This window comes from Miscanthus floridulus, unplaced genomic scaffold (assembly GCF_019320115.1).
Source record: "Miscanthus floridulus cultivar M001 unplaced genomic scaffold, ASM1932011v1 fs_734_2, whole genome shotgun sequence".
NCBI lineage: Eukaryota > Viridiplantae > Streptophyta > Magnoliopsida > Poales > Poaceae > Miscanthus > Miscanthus floridulus.
The window spans coordinates 1-20,000 of record NW_027097180.1 but is presented as its reverse complement, the minus strand read 5'-3'; the positions used below and the strand labels follow the sequence as shown (position 1 = coordinate 20,000).

The window sequence follows — 20,000 nt, the reverse complement described above, 5'->3', positions numbered from 1 at the left end:
GAATTTAGCTAGCAATATTGTTGCTGCAGCTTCTTCTCTGTTGTTGTCATGTGAAGTGCTACATATGAGAAATGGAACATGCTTAAATCTTCCATGAGTGCCATTTTCTTGCCTTTGGAATTTAAGGGGAAAAACTAATTCAGAAATGCAGCAGCTGTTTATGTGTCTCAAGTCTGAACCACTGAATTTGAATGTAACTAGTAGTAGGTACTCATATTGTAGGGGGAGTGATCTAATATACTATAATATGATCACACAATTTGAATGTTGAAAGCTTGAATTCTCCAATTTCATAAAGTACATTGTGTTGTTTCTTCAGACTAGCTACTTTTCATCTTGTGTAGTCAGCTCCTAAACATGCCTAATATATGCAGGCTTCTTGCTGCAGCAATTGCTTGGCCTGGTCCAGCAGTAATTTATATTGGAATTATTTTGTCCACTTTGGGTGCAGCACTACAGAGCTTGACCGGGGCTCCAAGGTTACTTGCAGCAATAGCGAATGATGACATCATTCCCATTCTTAACTGTTTTAAGGCTTACGAAGGGTCTGAGCCTCATGTGGCAACTCTGTTTACAAGCTTCATATGTATTGCTTGTGTTGTGATCGGGAACCTGGATCTGATTACACCTACTATCACTATGTTTTTCCTTCTGTGTTATGCTGGTGTTAATTTGTCATGCTTTCTGCTGGATCTCCTTGATGCTCCTAGCTGGCGCCCTCGTTGGAAGATACACCACTGGGTCCTTTCGCTGATCGGTGCATCTCAATGTATTGGTATGCTTCTTCATTCCTATAATTTTGTTTGTGACCATATTTTATCGAAAATATATGTATACATGTTATAATCTGTAAATAATATTGCAATAACATCTTTAGAAGCATGTAGAAATTGAAGACTGAATCACAAAACAAGTGTACAAAATTTGAAACTTATGTTCATGGAACTGTTTTCTGTTTTTTTCAAAGGTTTATGTCTCAAATAATTATATCCTTGAGCTGTATAAAATATTTTGTATAGTTTGAGTTTAATGACAGATAATTTTCCCCTAAATATACAGTTATCATGTTTATGATCTCATGGACTTTTACCGTGGTCTCCCTTGCCATCGCAAGCCTTATCTACTACTATGTCAGCTTAAAAGGAAAGGCTGGTGACTGGGGAGATGGATTTAAAAGTGCATACTTTCAACTGGCTCTGCGAAGCCTCCGATCGCTGGGAGGTAGAATATTTTTGCATGGAAAATAAACATTATTTTGCTGAGCTACAAGCTCCATGTTATATAACTATCATTATTTTCATGCAGCAAATAACGTACATCCAAAAAATTGGTACCCCATTCCTCTTATATTTTGCCGCCCTTGGGGTAAACTTCCAGAAAATGTCCCGTGCCATCCAAAACTTGCAGATTTTGCCAATTGCATGAAGAAAAAGGGCCGTGGCATGTCAATTTTTGTGTCAATCATTGATGGTGACTACCATGAATCAGCTGAGGAAGCAAATACAGCTTACCGTCAACTTAGTGCCTATATTGACTATAAGCATTGTGAGGGTGTTGCTGAGATTATCGTTGCTCGCTCAATATCTGACGGTTTCCGCAGCATTGTTCAGATAATGGGCCTAGGCAACTTGAAGCCAAATATTGTTGTCATGCGTTATCCTGAGATATGGCGTCGCGAGAATCTAATAACACAGATACCATCATCATTTATCAGCATCATAAATGACTGCATTATTGCTAACAAGGCTATTGTTATTGTGAAAGGACTTGATGAGTGGCCTAATGAGTACCAGAGACTGTATGGGACCATTGACCTATACTGGATTGTGAGGGATGGAGGACTAATGCTTCTGTTGTCTCAGCTCCTACTCGCCAGAGATGGTTTTGAAAGCTGTAAGATTCAGGTATTCTGCATAGCAGAAGAGGGTACAGAAGCTGAGGAGCTAAAGGCTGATGTTAAAAAGTATCTGTATGATCTGCGGATGCAAGCTGAGGTTATTGTTGTGACCATGAAGTCAATGGAAGCACATTCTGAGATCAGCCCTAATGCTAAGAAGGATCCCCAAGAAGAATACGCAAGCGCTCAGGATAGAATCAGAGCTTACCTTTCTCAGATGAAGGAGACTGCACAAAGAGAAGGGCGGCCACTGATGGAGGATGGCAGGCAAGTCGTGGTAAATGAAGAGAAGGTTGAGAAGTTCCTCTATACGATGCTAAAGCTGAATACAACTATCGTCAAGTACTCCATGATGGCGGCCGTGGTGCTGGTGAGCCTCCCACCACCACCTCTGAACCACCCGGCCTACTGCTACATGGAGTATATGGATATGCTTGTCGTGAACGTCCCACGGATGCTGATAGTTAGGGGATACAGAAGAGATGTTGTCACACTTTTTACGTGATCAGATTTGATACACATGTATAAGCTACGACCTAGTTCCTTTTGGAGGTTATACATACCGTTTCAGTGTGATGGTGGTTCCTCTCATGCTTAGCTAGCTGCATGGATCTTACTGCTGACACTACCGGAATCGAAAGCTTTGCCGAGTGTCATATTCTTTGCTGAGTGTATTTTATCGGACACTCGGCAAACCATCTCTTTGCCGAGTGCCAAACTAAAAACACTCGGCAAACTATCTGTTTGCCGAGTGCCTTATTAAAAACACTCGGCAAACTGTTTGACACTCGGCAATACTACTGAAAAACACTCGGCAAACTCCGGCACTCGGCAAATATAGAAAAAACACTCAGCAAATTACGGCACTCGGCAAACATCGCGCCACGTGTCCCTCCGTGAAAAGAGAAAAATAAAAAAAAAACATTTGCCGAGTGTCAGATCTAGGACACTCGGCAAACTCTTTTGTTTGCCGAGTGTCAGATCTAGGACACTCGGCAACATCGCACCACGTGTCCCTCCATGAAAAGAAAAAAATAAATAAAAAATAAAAAAAATCCTTTGCCGAGTGTCAAATCTAAGACACTCGGCAAACTTTTTGTTTGCCGAGTGTCAGATGTAGGACACTCGGCAAACTCTGCTTATAAGGCCCACGCGCGCGTCTGGTTACTTCCCTCACATCTCACACCACACCGCAGCGCTCCCCTCCGACACGGGATGGCAGGCACCACCCCTCCCCACCCGCCGGCTCGGAGCGGGCGCCTGTCCACCTGAATCACACAGATCGGGACGCCGGAGGAGGAGCAGCGCCGTTCCACATCGCAGGAGCAACAACCACGGGCGCGGAGAGGCCCGCCCGCCAGCAAGCGCTGGCGCAGGTAACCGCAACCCCTCTCCTCGTCCCCTCCCCTCCGCGGCGCCGGCGGTGACAAGCGGGGCTCGCCTGCTCGCCTTATGCACCGCTGGCTGCAGGCAGTATGGCGCCCGGCGGCTGCCTGCTTGCCTCGCCGCCCAGACGCAGCGCGTGCGCGTGCGTGCTCAAAACCTGTGATGACAGTACTGCTCCCTAATCTGATGTTTATGCTTGCTTTGCTAGGTGGACTTGGCTGGTTACATCTCACTTCACTTATGATTTATCACCTCGCTATCTGCAGTTCAAGCTTGGATCCCTGGATCCCATACCATCGGTCTCTCGGAGAGTGTAATCCAGCGAGCGTTGAGTTGAAGCCGTGCAAGTGGAGATGAGGACTCTGAAGAAATCCGACAAGAAAGCTGCCCTCAACTTCGCAGCGCGGAGTTTCAATGTCACCACATCTAGTTCGTGTGTTTCTGGCTACTGAGTGATATTATGTTGTGCTGTATTCTGTTATTATGCGATTGCCAGATTCCAGACTGAGTGTATTAGGCATATCTGCATCAATCGGTATTATACTGATGGATTTTTGCTGAGCATTGTGATGGTTGATCTTATTTAATTGTGGAATCCACATCATGCATTTTTCTTATATATACAGTACATTTGGAGAACTGTCAGACATCGTATGGATTCTAAGTGGTTTTAATGGTGTTCTAATGCAATTATTTTTTTTCTTTGGAAAATAGGTTTGCCGAGTGTAATTCAAAAAACACTCGGCAAACAATAATCCTTTGCCGAGTGTATTTTGAAAAAACGCTCGGCAAACCTTTTTTTTTTGCCGAGTGTCAAATTTGACACTCGGCAAACCATTTGCCGAGTGTGCGATAAAAAACACTCGGCAAATAGTTGTTTGCCGACAAATCAATGCCGTGTGCTGTATGCCGAGTGTAACACTCGGCAAATCGTTTGCCGAGTGTTTTTAGGCATTTGCCGAGTGCCTCTGGCACTCGGCAAATCTACTGTATCCCGTAGTGTGACTTTGGAATTTGGAATCCATTTAGCAGATGAATACTTGCATAGGATGTAGTTACATTCTCTGTAGACTGAAGACATTTGCACGGAGAGAAAATACATAGTCTAGAGATTATTTTTTATATAGAGATGCTCCAATGCTGTGTGTATTGTTTTGTTTCACTACTGGAAACGGGATCTTTGCCGAGTGCAAACTGCTTTGCCGAGTGTCAAAAATCGGGCACTCGGCAAAGAATTGCACTCGGCAAAGAGCTCTTTGCCGAGTGCCGGGCACTCGGCAAAAAAGGCTCTTGGCAAAGTACTTCTTTGCCGAGTGCCAGGCTCTCGGCAAAAGCGCGGCACTCGACAAGGCTGCCCCACGTAACGGTGTTCGGCCACGTCCTTCTTTGCCAAGTGCCTGCTGTTAGGCACTCGGCAAAGGTTTTTTTTAAAAAAATTCTTTGCCGAGTGTCCTAGATTTGGCACTCGGCAAAGATTTTTTTTTGAAAAGTACTTTGCCAAGTGCCCCTGACACGGCGCTCGGCAAATAATATTTTTTTGCGACACGGTAAACTACCTGTCCCAAACGATGAAGATTACAACTTCAACCCAAACATATATGATAGAGAGTTCTATCAAGAAGAGGGCCTACAAGGGAGGTTTGACATAGAATTAACCGAAGAGATAGGAATGGAAGTAGACAATGCAAGGGATAATGACGAGGGCGCTGGAGACAAGGTGCGAAATCTGAAGAACATACAAATGCTTGAGCGATTACATTTAGGCAATGACAATGAAGACAACATTCCTCTTTCGGATAGTGTTGATGAGTTGGACAATGTTGATAGTGATGACGAGACCTATGATCCAGCTAATCTCAATCATGAAGATTATTTCTAATACATGTAATATTATGTTTTTTGTAATTATGTTTTGTTCATTTTTGCAAATATTTCTAATACATGTATTACTATGTTTTTTGTAATTATGTTTTGTTCATTTTTGCACCTATTTCTAATTACGTCTTGTTTTTTTATTGCAGGTGATTGAACAAAGATGGCGGGCAACCGTCATAGGTCCGTGAACTCGATTTACCAAAGACCACGCTGGCTGCAGGAGGAGACGGAGGGGGCAGCGGAGGGATCGGACAGGAGGTGGAGGACCGCCAGACGCAGGAGGGGGCCGTCTCCTCCCACACCATGTGAGGAGGAGCCAGAGGAGGAGGTGGCGCCCGTGGATGAGTCGGACGATGAGCTGGTTCGACAGACGGACGAGGAGGAGGGGCCACACGAGGATGACGAGTTGGAGGCGGCAGGCACGGGTTCCGCTTCCTCCGACTCCTCTTCGAGTGTCTACTTGCGAGGTCCCGCGAGCCTCCCACAGGTTCCGTTTCCTCACCAACGCCCAGTGATTCGCCCTGAAGGGCAAAAGTAACTTTATATGTTATCACCACTACTTCATACGATATGATGAAAAAAACTAATATTTTTTCTTAATCACTTGTGCAGGAACTGGGTGGTTGTGTCGGGTGGTTGCGCACAGCTAGTCAACGGCATCCTGGGTCTTCTGTGTAGGCAACACTTCCCCGGCATTGTCACGTATGCATTGAAGATGGAGCCAGCCTACTCGTTTGACCACTACGCCGTCGCCACTGATGCGGAGTACCCTAACAAGGCGGCGCGGGTGAAGGCAGAGTTTTGGGTAAGTCTCCCTCGCATAACATTGCTCATTATGTCGCATTCATTAGACTTTTCTTGAAATAATGAATGGATACATCACTTTTGTATGCAGACTTATTATTGATGCGAGGAGAGATTTGAGGCCAGGGCGGAGCAGGTGACTACCAAAGCTTGTAAAAAACTCATCACCGACATGCATCACGAGGTGCGCATCTAGGCCATCGTAACCGACTACGGGTCAAAGCTTGGAGAGAGGAAAACCAAGAAAGACGCAAGAGAGATGCAGCTGACCCAGGAGCAGTACCTTGAGGTAAATGAAGAACATCAATATTGATTCGTTTTGAGATTAAATTGGTTTAATTTGATCTTCTTATATGTCCAATACTTGACGTGTACATGATTCCTTGGTGGTACCAAGCGTATCCCGAGTGCTGGGCGATGATGGTGGAGAGGTGGTTCATGGAGGAGTACCTCAAGATGCACAGGGATGCCCGGGACCGTTGTTTGTAGATGCAAGGTCCAGCACACCATCAAGGCAGCCGCAGCCTCGCCGGATACAAACAAGCATGGGTACACGAATTCATTTATCTATTGTGACGCTCAGTTCTACCTGATTTCTAATCATTGTGCTGTCTTTCTCGCAGTCGGCGTCACATAGTGGCCAGACTTGCTTGGACTTCCAGGCATGGTGTATGGCCCACAAGGGCAAGGCAATGTCCGACGTCTCCTTCAACCTAGAGGACCCGCCCGAGGCATACACGAACCCGAGCGTCCACTCCCGCATCAGTGAGTACACTGAGGTGGCGAGGTCGCTCCATGGGTCAGACCACGACCCGAGCACCCAGGACTTCGATGGAGAGGCCATCATGAGGGCGGGGCAAGGCAAGAAGCATGGGCGGTTCTGGCTTGGCGACGGCGTCATCAACACGACCTCTACTCCCTCTCTCTCCCAGATCCGAGCACGGAGCACGAGTGAGAGCCCGGCCATTCGCACATGGCCGACCACTGCACAGCACCGGGTCGACGTACTAGAGGTTATTCCTGTTTTACTCGTCATACATTGATCTTTACACACCTTAATTAGCTTTGCATCACTGAAACATTGGAGTGAAATATTGCAGGCCCGGCTGGAACAAGAAATGAGGCAACGTCAGGAGCTAGAGGCCGAGCACCAGAGGATGGTGGCCCAGCTAGAGGCCAAGCGGGCCGAGCGGTAGGCCCAGGCGCAAAGGCTGACGGACATTACGGGGTTCCTACAAGGGCTTGGACAACGTGTGGGCTTCTCTCTGCCAGCTGGGCTGTTGGTTTCACCTCCGCCTCCGCGTCCTGCAGCTCCAGCTACTCCTATGAGTATGAAAGTTTTTTTTACTTTCGCTTGTGCTTTGCTTGTATGGCCTCTACCTTCCTAGATTAGCTATCTAAATAATCTTGTCTCACATGCAATCTTTTCTCCTTTGTGCAGTCTCCATCTGACGGTGGTTCGAATAATCCACCTCATGCACCTCCGAATGATGGACCTTCACCACAGTCGCAGTAGCCGAGATGAGTGCACGTTGTATTTTTTTCATTTGTTGTTCACTTGGTGATGGACTTGTGATATACTTGTGATGCATTTGTGGACTTTGATGGACTTGTGGATTTATTTAGATGGACTTGAGCACTTATTATTATATATGTGATATATATTATGATGGATGTGATATGTGTAGATGGATGTGTGAATGGATGAGATATATATGTGATGAATGAGATATATATGTGATGGATGAGATATATATGTGATATATGTTTGTATGAATTTATTTGTCATGATGGAATGTAAAAAAAATTAAAAATTACCGTTTTGGGTCACTTTGTCGAGTATTGCACTCGGCAAAGGACCCCGTTGCCGAGTGCCATGGTCGCAACACTCGGCAAAGCTGAAAAAATGGGCGTTCGGAAAAACATTTTTCCAGCTTTGCCGAGTGCCATGACCATGACACTCGACAAAGAATTTAAAAAAAAAATCAAACTTTGCCGAGCGCTGTCCAGGGGGCACTCGACAAAGAATTTTTTTTTAAAAAAAATAAAAAAATCTTTGCTGAGTGCCTGTAGGGTTGGCACTCGGCAAAGCCACCGTCAACGAGGCCGGCGCCGTGATGGTCGCTTTTCTTTGCCGAGTGCCCCCGGGGCTCTCGGCAAAGGCTTTGCCGAGTGCTCGATAAAAGACACTTGGCAAAGAGGTCTTTGCCGATCAATTTTTTGCCGTGTGTTCTTTGCCGAGTGCCGCACTCGGCAAAGGCTTTGCCGAGTGCCTCAGGCACTCGGCAAAAAACCTGAATCTAGTAGTGTTTTGTATTCCACAGTAAAATATAAAATAGATTTTCTATCTTATATTATTTAGAGAAAGCATGTAACTATTGATGTACATATTTGGAACTATTTGTTACAATTTGAGTTATGTAATCATATAAATAAATGTTGAAGTTCTAGCTAGATTGAACTATTTCTCATTCTCCTCTTTTGTAATATAAAGGCTGGGTCATTGTTGTAATAAACATTGAAGTTATGTAACATTGATGTGCATATTTGGATCTACTTGTTATTACAATTGCTTTCTTGTAATTGAAGTTCATTATCGCAATCCATTGTTTCTCAAAGGCTGGGTAGCATCAGCATATACTGGCTGGTTTGCTGTGCATGTCGAAGCCCAGAAAGGCTAGTGGCGAAGTGCGCTCACTACATTCCTAGGTCAGTTGGTAGTTAGCTTGCTTGGCTTTTGCGTAGCAGCAACCAATATGGATCGCATTTTTTTCCAATTAGTCATAGAGAATTAATTACAAATTAATTAGTCATAGAGAACAATAGAAAATCTGAGTGGCTAGAATTTTATAAAGAAAAAGTAAATAATTAAAATGCACCATTTTTTGACAAGTAAAATTAGACATTACCTATATATATAAAATATGGCATACAAGTGACATAACTTATGTTGTTCTAGGTGCGCGACTAGAAGCAGAACGAAACAACAAAATTAGCCTAACAAGAAAAATCCGATCCAGATGTTGCCAACGCGCGAGCATGTGTCGATGCGTGATTGGAACTAGCAAGCGTCGTCTTCCTCTTGGCAACCGTACAAGTTAGAGTTTCTGAGCGGTGATGGGGAACCTCTAGTGTTCGCCGGGCTTAGAAGGAGGGATACGGGGTGGCAGCCGGACCGGCGGTGGTGGCGGTTCTACTAGTGGTAGCGAGGTGATAGGGGGCCGCCATGCGAGCGATGGAGAGGACATTCATAGGGCGGTGTCGGTGGCAGGGGGGCGAGGGATCAACATATTCCTCCTCCGAATGAGATTAGAGGAGGGCGGAGGCTGGCCAGTGAGGAAGATTGGTGGGCAGTGCGGTCGATGACCGGTCGCCAGTGGTGGGTGAGGCCAGCGGTGGGGCAGGGGCAGTGGTGGAGAATCCTCTGATTCTGATTAGGGGAGGGTGGGGAAGGAGCGGCGGGGGTGGGTGGCTGGCGGCGGGGGGTCGGGTGTGTGGGCTGGAGCAGTTTTAGGTAGAAGAAGAAGAAGCAAAATAAGAAGATAAATCCGCGCATCGCTATAGTGGGCGGCCGGACTCGCATTGATGAAGGTTGCGGGCATAGAGATGGCGGGTGAGATTTGGTTACACTGTTGCGTGAAGGAGAAAAACCGACTATATATATAGCATGCATATAATGTTAACCTAACACTACATACACTTTTCTTCCAGTTTTTATTATTAGCGATATATGACTAGTCTTTCCATCTCCTAGTCTCTCTATAACATGCATGTCTAATCTACTCCAATACAGACTCTTTGGTCTCGTTCCAAGCTTGTGGCCACAACGTAATCTAGGACTTAGACAATTGGACTATTGACATGCTTTGCGCCGTCACTGACTCACTGACAACCTTAGCCGTTAGGAGTCACCGGAAAGGAAGAAAAGGGCAATTTGATGAATAATATTTTTCTCTCTCGCTCGCCTGCCATGACATCAACGGTTTTGTGTGCCAAAAAAAAAAAAAAAGAAAACTATCCCAAAAATTTGCAAGAAGCGAAACCCTCCCCAAACCCTAGGACACCACCCCTCCCCAATTCCAAGGCCCGGCCGCCGCCGCCGCGCTTCACCCTGCGACAGCGATCAGCGAAGGCGTCTGCTCTTGGCCTGCGGCCCGCGGCCCGCGGCAGGGCGGCAGGATTTCACCATCCGACGTCGACGTGCTCCACCTATGCCACCCCGTGGCACTCCGCACTCCCCCTGGCTCTCGGAATCGGAAGCCCCCCCGCGCGCTCGGACGCCGCGAACTGGAGGTGCCTCGACTGCTCCGGCCTCCGGCGACACTGCCCGCGTTGGCGCCGCTTCAGGAGGTGAGCTCATCGCCGCAGTCCGCGCCATCCATCTCCCCGTCACTGTGAGTTCCTCGATCCCTCCCTCGCTCGATGCCTCTATCATTTTCGAATTGTATGTGCCTTCGATTTCTGTTTTCACTTTTCAGTGCGATACGTCTGCGATGTCTGCTTTGCTTCCATCCTTAATCCGCGTTCCTCAATCCTCCTCCTAGTACGGGAGTATACTTTGCTAAATCTTTAGATTCTTCACATAAGGTTTCTGATTTCTGTGGTTTCTTCGTCTACTGTTGCTGTTGGTCTGTTGCCCTAAGCCCCTAACATCTCTCACGCTTCGAGTTCTTCTCAATTCTAGTTTCAGGCCGGATTACTATTTCCTCTCCAGGCAATCGTCTTTATGCTTCTTGTGTCCCATCTTGTGATTTTAATATCACCTCCTACTCCTAGTGCTCTAAGTAGTTTGGATTAATTTGTGCATAATTACTTGTATTGAAGGACAGAGATACGTTCAGTGGTTTCAATCTGGCAAAACTTCCACGAAATGTGCAGGCATGATTTAAATAAACTGCATCTCCAATATTTTTTTTGATGAAATTGCATCTCCAATAGTGTTCTTGGTCCAGCTCTGTAATGCTTTGATTTTCGTGTAAAACAGAATAAGTGGCTATGTTGTGTTTGAGTTGTTTCATCTCTTCTAGTATGCATATGTAATTCGTTAAGCCGTTTCTCTTAGAAAGCTGTTAGATATATATTTGAATTTGAAGACTTGAATTGTTCTTAACTTGTCTATTGAAAACACCAAGTTCTATGAAAATAATAATGCTATTTTAGGGGGAACTATGAGTGGCGGAGCGTGACCAAACATCGAGGGAGGGCTAATCCAGTGCTAAATATTGTTGTCCTAGCTAATTTCCGTAGTAAGCACTACGGCATATGAGTTTATTAATATTTTATGGAGAATAAGAGTGATTTAGGACTATATGATGATTTTCTACCATCAGTACGTATAGGTGCCAATCACTAGTGGATGGCCAGGAGAAAACATTCTCATCATGGAACACAACAAGCCAGAAGTTGACTTGCATATATTAGGACAACCAACCTAATCAACATCAGAATAGACCATCAATTTAGAATGAGTAGAGGGCTGCACGATCAAGCCTAGATGCAAAATACTGTGGACGTATCGAAGTATTTACTTCAAGCCTGTAAGATGCCGTTCACGCGGCACTACCGGAAACGTCAAATTTGCCGAGTGTTTTTGTGTTTGCCGAGTGTTTTCTCTCGGGCACTCGGCAAACAAGTTCTTTGCCGAGTGGTGCCATAAAAACACTCGGTAAAGATGTGGTTTTCCGAGTGTAAAAAAAACACTCGGCAAAGATGGGGTTTGCCGAGTGTTTTTTTTACACACGGCAAAGTAAAAAATATTTTTTTCTGGGAAAGAAAGAGAAGAAAAAAATGAAAAAAAAATCTTTGCCGAGTGCCCAGATCTAGGACCTCGACAAAGTAAAAAATATTTTTTCTGGGAAAAAAAAGAGAAGAAAAAAATGAAAAAAAAATTGCCGAGTGCCCAGATCTAGGACACTCGGCAAAGTAAAAAAATATTTTTTTCTGAGAAAAAAAGAGAAGAAAAAAAATAAAAATAAATCTTTGCCGAGTGCCCAGATCTGGGATACTCGACAAACGAAAAAAATCCTTTTTAACACCGCCTCCCTCCTCACTCCCGCACTGCCTCCCTCCTCTTTCCCGCACACCGCGCGCCGCCGCGCCCCCTCCCCTTCTCCCTTCTCCCCGCACGCGCCGCGCCTCCCCTTCTCCCTTCTCCCCACAGGCGCTGCGCCGCCCCCTCCCCTTCTCCCTTCTCCCCGCACGTGCCGCTCCTCCCCTTCTCCCTTCTCCCCGCACGCGCCGCGCTGCCCCCTCCCCTTCTCCCTTCTCCCCGCATGCACCGCACGACCCCTCCCCTCCCGACCGAATCCGGTGGCGGCCCCTCCCCTCTTGGCCGGATCCACCCGGACGGCCCTCCTTCCCCCGGCCGTCGCCCCATCCCTAGATCTGGCGGCGCCTCGGCGGCCGCCCCTCCCCTCTTCTAGATCCAGCGGGTGGCGTGGCGGCGGGTGGTGTGCGGCTTGGCGGGTGGCGTGCACCGTGCGGCGTGGCGAGCGGGTGGCGTTCGACGTGGGGTGGCAGCGGGTGTGGCAGATCCTTCCTTCCCCCGCCAGGATCTGCTCTCCCCTGTCTAGATCTGATCCTGTGTCTCCCCTGTGGGGCTCCTCTGCGTGCTCTTCAGAGAGGGGGGTGGCTCAACCGGCGGCGAGCGGATCCACCATCCCTGCCCCCTCCGTGCGTTGACCCGAAGCGGGTCGGAGGTGGTGCTCTCCGGCTTTCACCGGCGTCGAGGGCGGCGGCCCGGTCCACGGCGCACTTCGGCCCTACTGCCCTATTGGTGCTCGATGAAATGCTCTGCTGGTGTTCTGTCTTGGATGAATGATTATTGGTTTGCGTCCACAGGGGCTGATTTCCTTGTTGTCCGGATAATTATTATTTTTCTTTGGAAAATAGGTTTGCCGAGTGTATTTTGAAAAACACTCGGCAAACCAATTTTTTTCGCCGAGTGTCAAATTTGATACTCGTCAAACCATTTGCCGAGTGCGCGATAAAAACACTCGGCAACACTACTACAGGAATCAATTTGCGCAGCGTGGCCAAAATGGGCTTCGTGGCGGGCACCGCTTTTGCCCGCCACGGTTAACCGGTGGCCGGCCAGCGAGGTCGGCCACCGAGGCACCCGCTGCGGGAAAAGGGTTTACCACGGCGGGCCACCTTACTTGCCCGCCGCAGGAAATCGTTATTTACCGTGGCGGGCGGTATGAATCACCCACCGCGGTTAATACGATTTACCGTGGCGGGCTCTTTAAACTGCCTGCCACGGTAAAGAGTTGATTTACCGAGGCAGGCGCTTTATCTTGCCCGCCATGGTAAAGCCTGTACAAATACACAGCACCCCCCTTCATCTTCTCCATGGGTCTTCCTCTCTCAAACTCATGGGGGAGGCTTTGCCCTAAAATTTGAGGAAACTTTTGATTTGAGTTGAAGGGCTTGGATTTGAGGGAGGAGGACATCATAAGAGGTTCATAAAGGCTCTCCCTCTCTCCTTCCATCCTCTCTTTCTCTCTCTCTATTTCCATCACCTAGAGTTCTCTCTAGATCTAGATCTAGATCTAGATCAATTTTAATGGAAAAAATGATGTCATGTATTTCTTTAACTTTAGATTCATCATAGATGCATGCTTCATCTTTCACATCGTCATTTCCTCTCTTTTTCATGATTTTGGACATAAAAATCATCAATTTCTCCTAATTCTTCTTTATTTAATGTTGATTGTGACGGATAATGTTCGCAGGTATGATGGATAGGTCGGAATGGATGTATCGGATCGATAGAGTGAATGATCCGCGGTACCTCTTTGAATTAAGGAAGTTCATTGCTGCTGGTAAAGCTCACCGTGAGAGACTGAAGTGGATGACAACCATATGTCCATGTTCTCGTTGCAAGAACCTAAAAGCCCACCGAGACAGTGAGGTCCAAACTCATTTGATCATGTATGGTTTCGTCGAGGGCTACACAGTCTGGACATTTCACGGTGAAAGAGTTGGTGCGAGTGGCAGTGCATCTGGAGTGAGCTCTTCGACGCCGACGACGACAGCACCACTGGTGAATAAAGATCCTTTAGGAGCACCCGGCTCCTCATCATCTTCAGCAGCAGCGGCGCCAGTCGACAGTGACAATAGTTATCGTGATTACATCACGGTGGATGATCTAATGCAAGACATGGCCGATGAAGCCAGCGACGGTGGGGATGGTTAGGATACTATGAGCCAACCCGAGGATGTGCAGCTTGTTGAAGATCTAGTCAAACACTTCGATGAAGACGACGTTGTGTTGGGTTGCCCAAAGTGGTTGGAGAATTTCAGAGAGTTGAAGCAGGCGGCAGTTGATCCTCTCTATAAGGACGGCGGCGATTGTCCGAAGGAAATATGTTGATGTTGAAGGCTCGTCATGGTTGGTCTAACACTAGCTTCAATGAGTTGTTAAGCTACCTTGCCACCACGTACCCAACGGCTAACAAGGTGCCCACCAATACTTATCAGGCCAAGAAGCTGATTCGGCCAGTGGCGATGAAGCTTAGAAAGTTTGATGCATGTCCTAACCACTGCATCCTGTATCGGGGCAATGAGTATGAGAATTTGACGAGTTGTCCGCACTGCGGCTTTAGTCGGTACAAGAAAAATGCTGGTTGTCGCATGGATGCAGAAGACGAGGGAGGCTTGCGGGGTGGTCGGAAGAAGAACAAGAAGGGGGCAAAGAAGAGCAGTGTGGTCAAATAGATCTCGGCTCAGTAGGACGATGAAGAAGAGGGTTACACGCACAGGAAAAGTCCAGCACTGTCGGTGTGGTACCTGCCCGTGACCGATCGCCTGTGTGCAATGTTCGAGAACCCAGACGATGCCAAGCTCATGTCCTGGCATGCATCAGCTGACCGCCTGAAAGATGATGGCAAGCTACGGCACCCATCCGATGGCAAGCAGTGGTAGGATTTTGACGAGGCCTACCCGGAGTTTGGCAAGGAGCCCAGGCATGTTAGGTTCGCGCTGAGTACCGATGGGATGAACCCGTTCGGTGAGCTTAGAAGCTCGCACAGTACTTGGCCCATTGTGCTCACCATGTACAACCTACCTCCCCATCTATGTCAGAAGCGTAGGTACCTTATGCTGACCATGCTTATCTCCGGACCGAAGCAACCCGGCAACGATATGGATGTGTTCCTGGAGCCGTTCATGGAGGAAATGAAGATACTATTTGATGTTGGGGTCTAGATGGTGGATGCATCCCGCAAGGAGAAGTTCACACTAAAAGCAATCATCTTTGTCACCATCACCGATTACCCCAGTCTCTTCTCACTGTCGGGGCAGATCAAAGGGAAGACCGGCTGCGTAATTTGCATCAACGAGACCTGCTACACTTACCTTAAGGGATCCAATAAGATGGTGTACACGAGGCATAGACGGTTCCTTGCCAAAAATCACAGGTATAGAAGAAGTATTATGAACAAATACTTTGACAAACGCAGACTAGTTGGGGGACAAAGGTGTATGAGATGGTCAAGGACATGGATCAGGTGGAGTTTGGAAAGAAGAAGAAGCCGCCTGAAGAGGGGACCAAGCAGACAAGGAAGCGAAAGCGGGACCAGACGAAGGAAGTCCCCGCCGCCGTTCCTTTCAAGAAGAAGTCAATTTTCTTCAAGTACCTGTCGTATTGGAAAACACTGAATACACCCCATGTCATCGACTGCATGCACCTAGAGAAAAATGTCTTCGAAAGCACGATCAGTGTCCTGCTGGACATCAAGGGCAAGACAAAGGATGGTATCAAGTCACGGACGGATCTTGTCAATCTGGGCATCAGGCCGGACCTTCACCCGGGACCGCCTCAGAACGGTAAAGTCAATATCCTGGGTGAGGCCTACAACCTAACGCAAGATGAGAGGATGACTTTTCTTAAGTTGCTTAGGGGTATCAAGGTGCTGACTGGTATCTCTTCCAACATCAAGAGCCTGGTCTCCATGAAAGACCCCATAATGACCGGCTATAACTCACACGACTGCCATGTCATGCTGACGGTGTTCCTACCAATTGCGATTAGGGCTATCCGTCTAGAGTACGTGAAGATGGTCATCACACGGATGTCATACTTCTTTAACCGCATCACCCAGAAGGTCATTGATAAGGCTGAGCTGCCTGCCCTGAAGGAGTTCATCGCAGAGACCCTTTGCCAGCTCAAGATGTGCTTTCCACCATCTTACTTTGATATTATGCCACACCTAATGATGCATATGGTCGATCAGATCCATCAACTGGGCCCCATGTACCTACACCAGATGTGGATGTACGAGCGGTTCATGTCCACCCTCAATAGATACGTCCATAACTGCGCTTACCCGGAGGGCTCTATGATCGAGGCATACACAACGGAGGAGGCCATGAACTGGTGTATGAGGTACATAAGAGATGGGAGGGTGATTGGGCTACCTATCCATCACCACGAAGGCAAAACCTCAGGGATGGGGTGCACAGGCCGAAAAGTACGCACCGATGTGGCAAACCGAACGGTGCAAGAAGCTCATTATAGCATTCTTCATTAGTTAGTGAGCATGGAGAAATACATTGAAAAGCACTTGGAAGAGATCCGTGCCGCTAATGACGGACAGCGCACGGAGGCATGGGTCCAGAACCATCACAAGAGCAATTTCATAGAGTGGCTCAAAGAGCAACACATACCCCTTGAAGGATGCCCTGATGAAGATATGAAGACCGTTATGAGGCTTGTGTTAGGCCCATCTAGCCAAATCACCACGTGGCAAGGGTACAACGTCCAGGGCTACAGGTCCCACACGAAAGACAAGGATAAGAAGAGCTTGGCACAGAACTGCGGTGTTCGATACGAGGGCGAAGAAGAGTCCACGGGCCAGAGGAGGCAATACTATGGGCAAGTCGAAGAAATATGGGAACTTGACTACGGCCAAAACCTATGCATAACCGTCTTCCATTGCCAGTGGGTCAAACCGAATGCGGTTGCAGTGGACAGTTATGGGCTAACCACCGTGGACCTCAAAAGTATCGGCTACAAAGATGACCCATGGGTACTAGCAACCAATGTCGCGCAAGTGGCCTACTATATATATGCAGAGGACCCAAAAAGGCATGTGGTTGTGTCCGAAAAGCAGCAGGTTGTGGGTGACTGGTTCATGAAGCTCCTACAGTCACAAATAAACAAGCACAGCCAAATAGTCACAAGTGAAAGCATAACAAAACAGGCACAATTGAAAGCACAAAGAGGTGGTAGAATCATGAAAGTGAGACAAATCAAAACAAGAGACAATGATCAGTAAATGGTACAACAATAAGTGGTGCAACAACTATACCAACAGCCCTCACAAACTGTCCTCTACTTGGACCGTACATCTCCATTGAGTGGCCGCAAAGGTCAAGCTCAGGTCCAGTCTCTCTAAACTACCACTTCTCTTGTTGATCTTTTCCCTTGTAGGGCAAGATCGTAGCCCTCACAAACTATCCCACTACACTCCACAGCCTTGGGTGCTTGCCAACAATGCCTAGCCATCTAGGAGCCAAGCTTCAAGAGTAACAAATGCTTCAGTGATTGCTTGACACAGCCACAAAGTGTGCTCAAAGCTTGGAATCAGCTCCCAAGTTCTCACTCATGCTCACACAACTCAAAGCTCACTCTCTAATCCAAACGGTATCTCACTTAGACTCAAGGTGCATGAAGGGAGGAATATACGATGCTCTCAAGGTTTTCTGAAAATTAGATGGACGTGGAAGGCATCGGCAACCCCTCAAAGTGGGAGGGGATGAGTATGTATATATACTTGACTCCCACAAAATAGCTATTGGGGTTAAAGTCAGTCTAAACTGGCCTAGTCGGTTTCTTTCAAAACTAGCCATTGCTACTCAAACGTGCGCTAGCCAGTTTTACCAGCTTTTTATCCAGTCTTTTCTAAAACTAATGTTTAACACTTGAGTATCTTTCTAGATTTGATTTGAGCACTTTTAGGCCTTGTCTAGTAACCAATGTTGCATCTCTTTTGAGTACGACACACCTATAATTCAGGTTAAATATATGCAATTAATTCATACTTGAGCCTCTAATTCTTGAAATTGTGCGATTACTTCAATCTTCATCATCTAGGGGCCTTCAACATTGCCATTTCCGTGAGCATGTCCTGGTTGAGCTTGTGACTTAGGATGTTCCAAACCATGTGATCAAGACTACACTTTTTATCCATAAGTCACTTGTTCATATGATTTAACAATGATTTCATCTTGCATATAACATGAGCCATCATAGCTCGATTAGTTCATTATCTCAATGTAAGTACTCTCTTTTTCACGTTAGCCATGCTACCTCGTCCTCCAAGCTATCACTTGCCCTTAACCTTCGCTTAGCGTCTCAAAGCTATTTTCTTGCTACCTTCATCCTATCGAGCCATCCTCAAATCACACCATGTCATGAATCAACATTAAGCACTCAACTGAATTCCATTTCTTCAATACTGTGATCCTCACTTGAATATCAATCTTGAGATCAATCAAACTTTGATACCAACAATCCTTGATCAATTCAAAGTCACAATTTCAATATCTTCATACAATGAAAAAGCCTAATGTGTGAGACCAATTGATATTTATCAAAGCATGCCTCTTTTGTTATTTCCACGTATTTGCCAATTCTTCATTTTGTCAGTCAGTTTTTGGACTCAATTCTCATTTGCATTTCATTTGAGTCCAACACAATAATCAACCTAGGACTAAGTACCTGCATATGATCTCATCAATTACATTAGTCCAATGATCGTGGTGTCATTCAATCCACCAAAACCCACTTAGGGCCTAGATGCACTTTCAGAACTACATTCAAAGGTTGCCACAACTCACTAAAACGTAAACTCAACATCATATAACTAGGTTTGAATTGCTTCTTTTCTTGCACATATATGGCCTGGTGACCTGATCTTCTATGAGTTGGGTTCCTAAAAATGCTACTCAAAGCTCAACAAATCAAATTAGACCTTTGGCAATATTGTGGTTGAGTGCAAAACCCTCATGTTCGCATATGTTCTTGAGAATTTATAACATGCTTATTAATAACTGTTAATTTAGGACTAAAGGAGGAAATAACTATAATATTACATGGTGAAAAATGAATCTTGGTTCTTGCAATGTGAGCTTAATCAAGTTTCAGATATAGCAACCTTGAGCGTATAATTCCATTCTTTTATGAGTGGAGTGCATGGATGCATTAGTATTTTTCTCTATTTGCTAGCCTTCTCCCATGGAGATATTATGACCTACTATGTTCTATTTGTGATCCCTAATTTTAGGTATGTGTTGGGAGCAGTAGAAACATTTCTAGATGCTATTCCGTCAGCTGGGTTCTTTCAAGGTACTCAAGCAAGTTTTCTCTTGGTTTTCTTATGAATATTTTTATGTGTGGATGATCAATTTGTATATCTAGAAAGACAATACCATAAAATGAACAGTTCTATCATTGAATGTCCAGTGTTGTGAAAGATACATGCAATGCTAACATGCTAGTCATATAGTTTGTCTGTATATGCGCTTTATGTGTCGTATGTTCCCATAAAAATAGCTACTACTAAATTTAAATGAAAAAGTCTATTTACCCTTGGTGATAGGAACAACAATTAAATTTAGATTTGATTGCAAGTTTGTCATACTAGTTTGGTAAACTATGGAATCTGGATGTTTCTTTGGCACTATTTGTCGAATGGTTGCAATTGTGGCGGAAAGGGTCTAGGGATCCTGATGTGATTTTTCATTGTTTTTGTCTCCAAGTCAGATGGATACGCTATTATAATGACCACCCATGGGCAGAGCTAGGGGTATTCCCCTGTATTCCATGGAATACCCATATTTTTTCTAAAAAAATAAATATATGTATATAAATATATACATATAATTGAAGGCAATTAGAATTGATAGATTGATTAGGAGGCGAATAGGCAGGTTACATATATAGGCAAGGAGGGTCATATTGGTTTATAGAATCATGGCCACCGTGGGATCTCCTTGCCTAATATAATATCAATCGATCTATAATTAACCATAA

General features: G+C 46.0%; 1 protein-coding gene across 2 annotated transcripts; it reads left to right on the top strand.

Moving 5' to 3' along the window:
- Nucleotides 1-318: 318 nt before the first annotated feature.
- Nucleotides 319-2,462, top strand: LOC136532869 (cation-chloride cotransporter 2-like). Of its 2 annotated transcripts, none has more exons than XM_066525448.1 (3): nucleotides 319-775; nucleotides 1,060-1,221; nucleotides 1,306-2,462. In XM_066525448.1, exons 1-3 carry the CDS (start codon nucleotides 358-360, stop codon nucleotides 2,400-2,402), a joined length of 1,677 nt encoding a protein of 558 aa, XP_066381545.1. In that variant the 5' UTR covers nucleotides 319-357; the 3' UTR covers nucleotides 2,403-2,462. The 2 variants fall into 2 exon arrangements, with proteins under 2 accessions (XP_066381545.1, XP_066381546.1); XM_066525449.1 differs by having other exon boundaries at nucleotides 635-775; nucleotides 1,115-1,221.
- The last annotated feature ends 17,538 nt before the right edge of the window (nucleotides 2,463-20,000 follow it).

Bases quoted from the DNA above. Each gene is read 5' to 3' on its own strand.
- LOC136532869 (XM_066525448.1), top strand. From the start codon at position 358: ATGCCTAATATATGCAGGCTTCTTGCTGCAGCAATTGCTTGGCCTGGT. The intron at 776-1,059 runs GTATGCTTCTTC...CTAAATATACAG, and splicing joins CGGTGCATCTCAATGTATTG to TTATCATGTTTATGATCTCA. The intron at 1,222-1,305 runs GTAGAATATTTT...ATTTTCATGCAG, and splicing joins AAGCCTCCGATCGCTGGGAG to CAAATAACGTACATCCAAAA.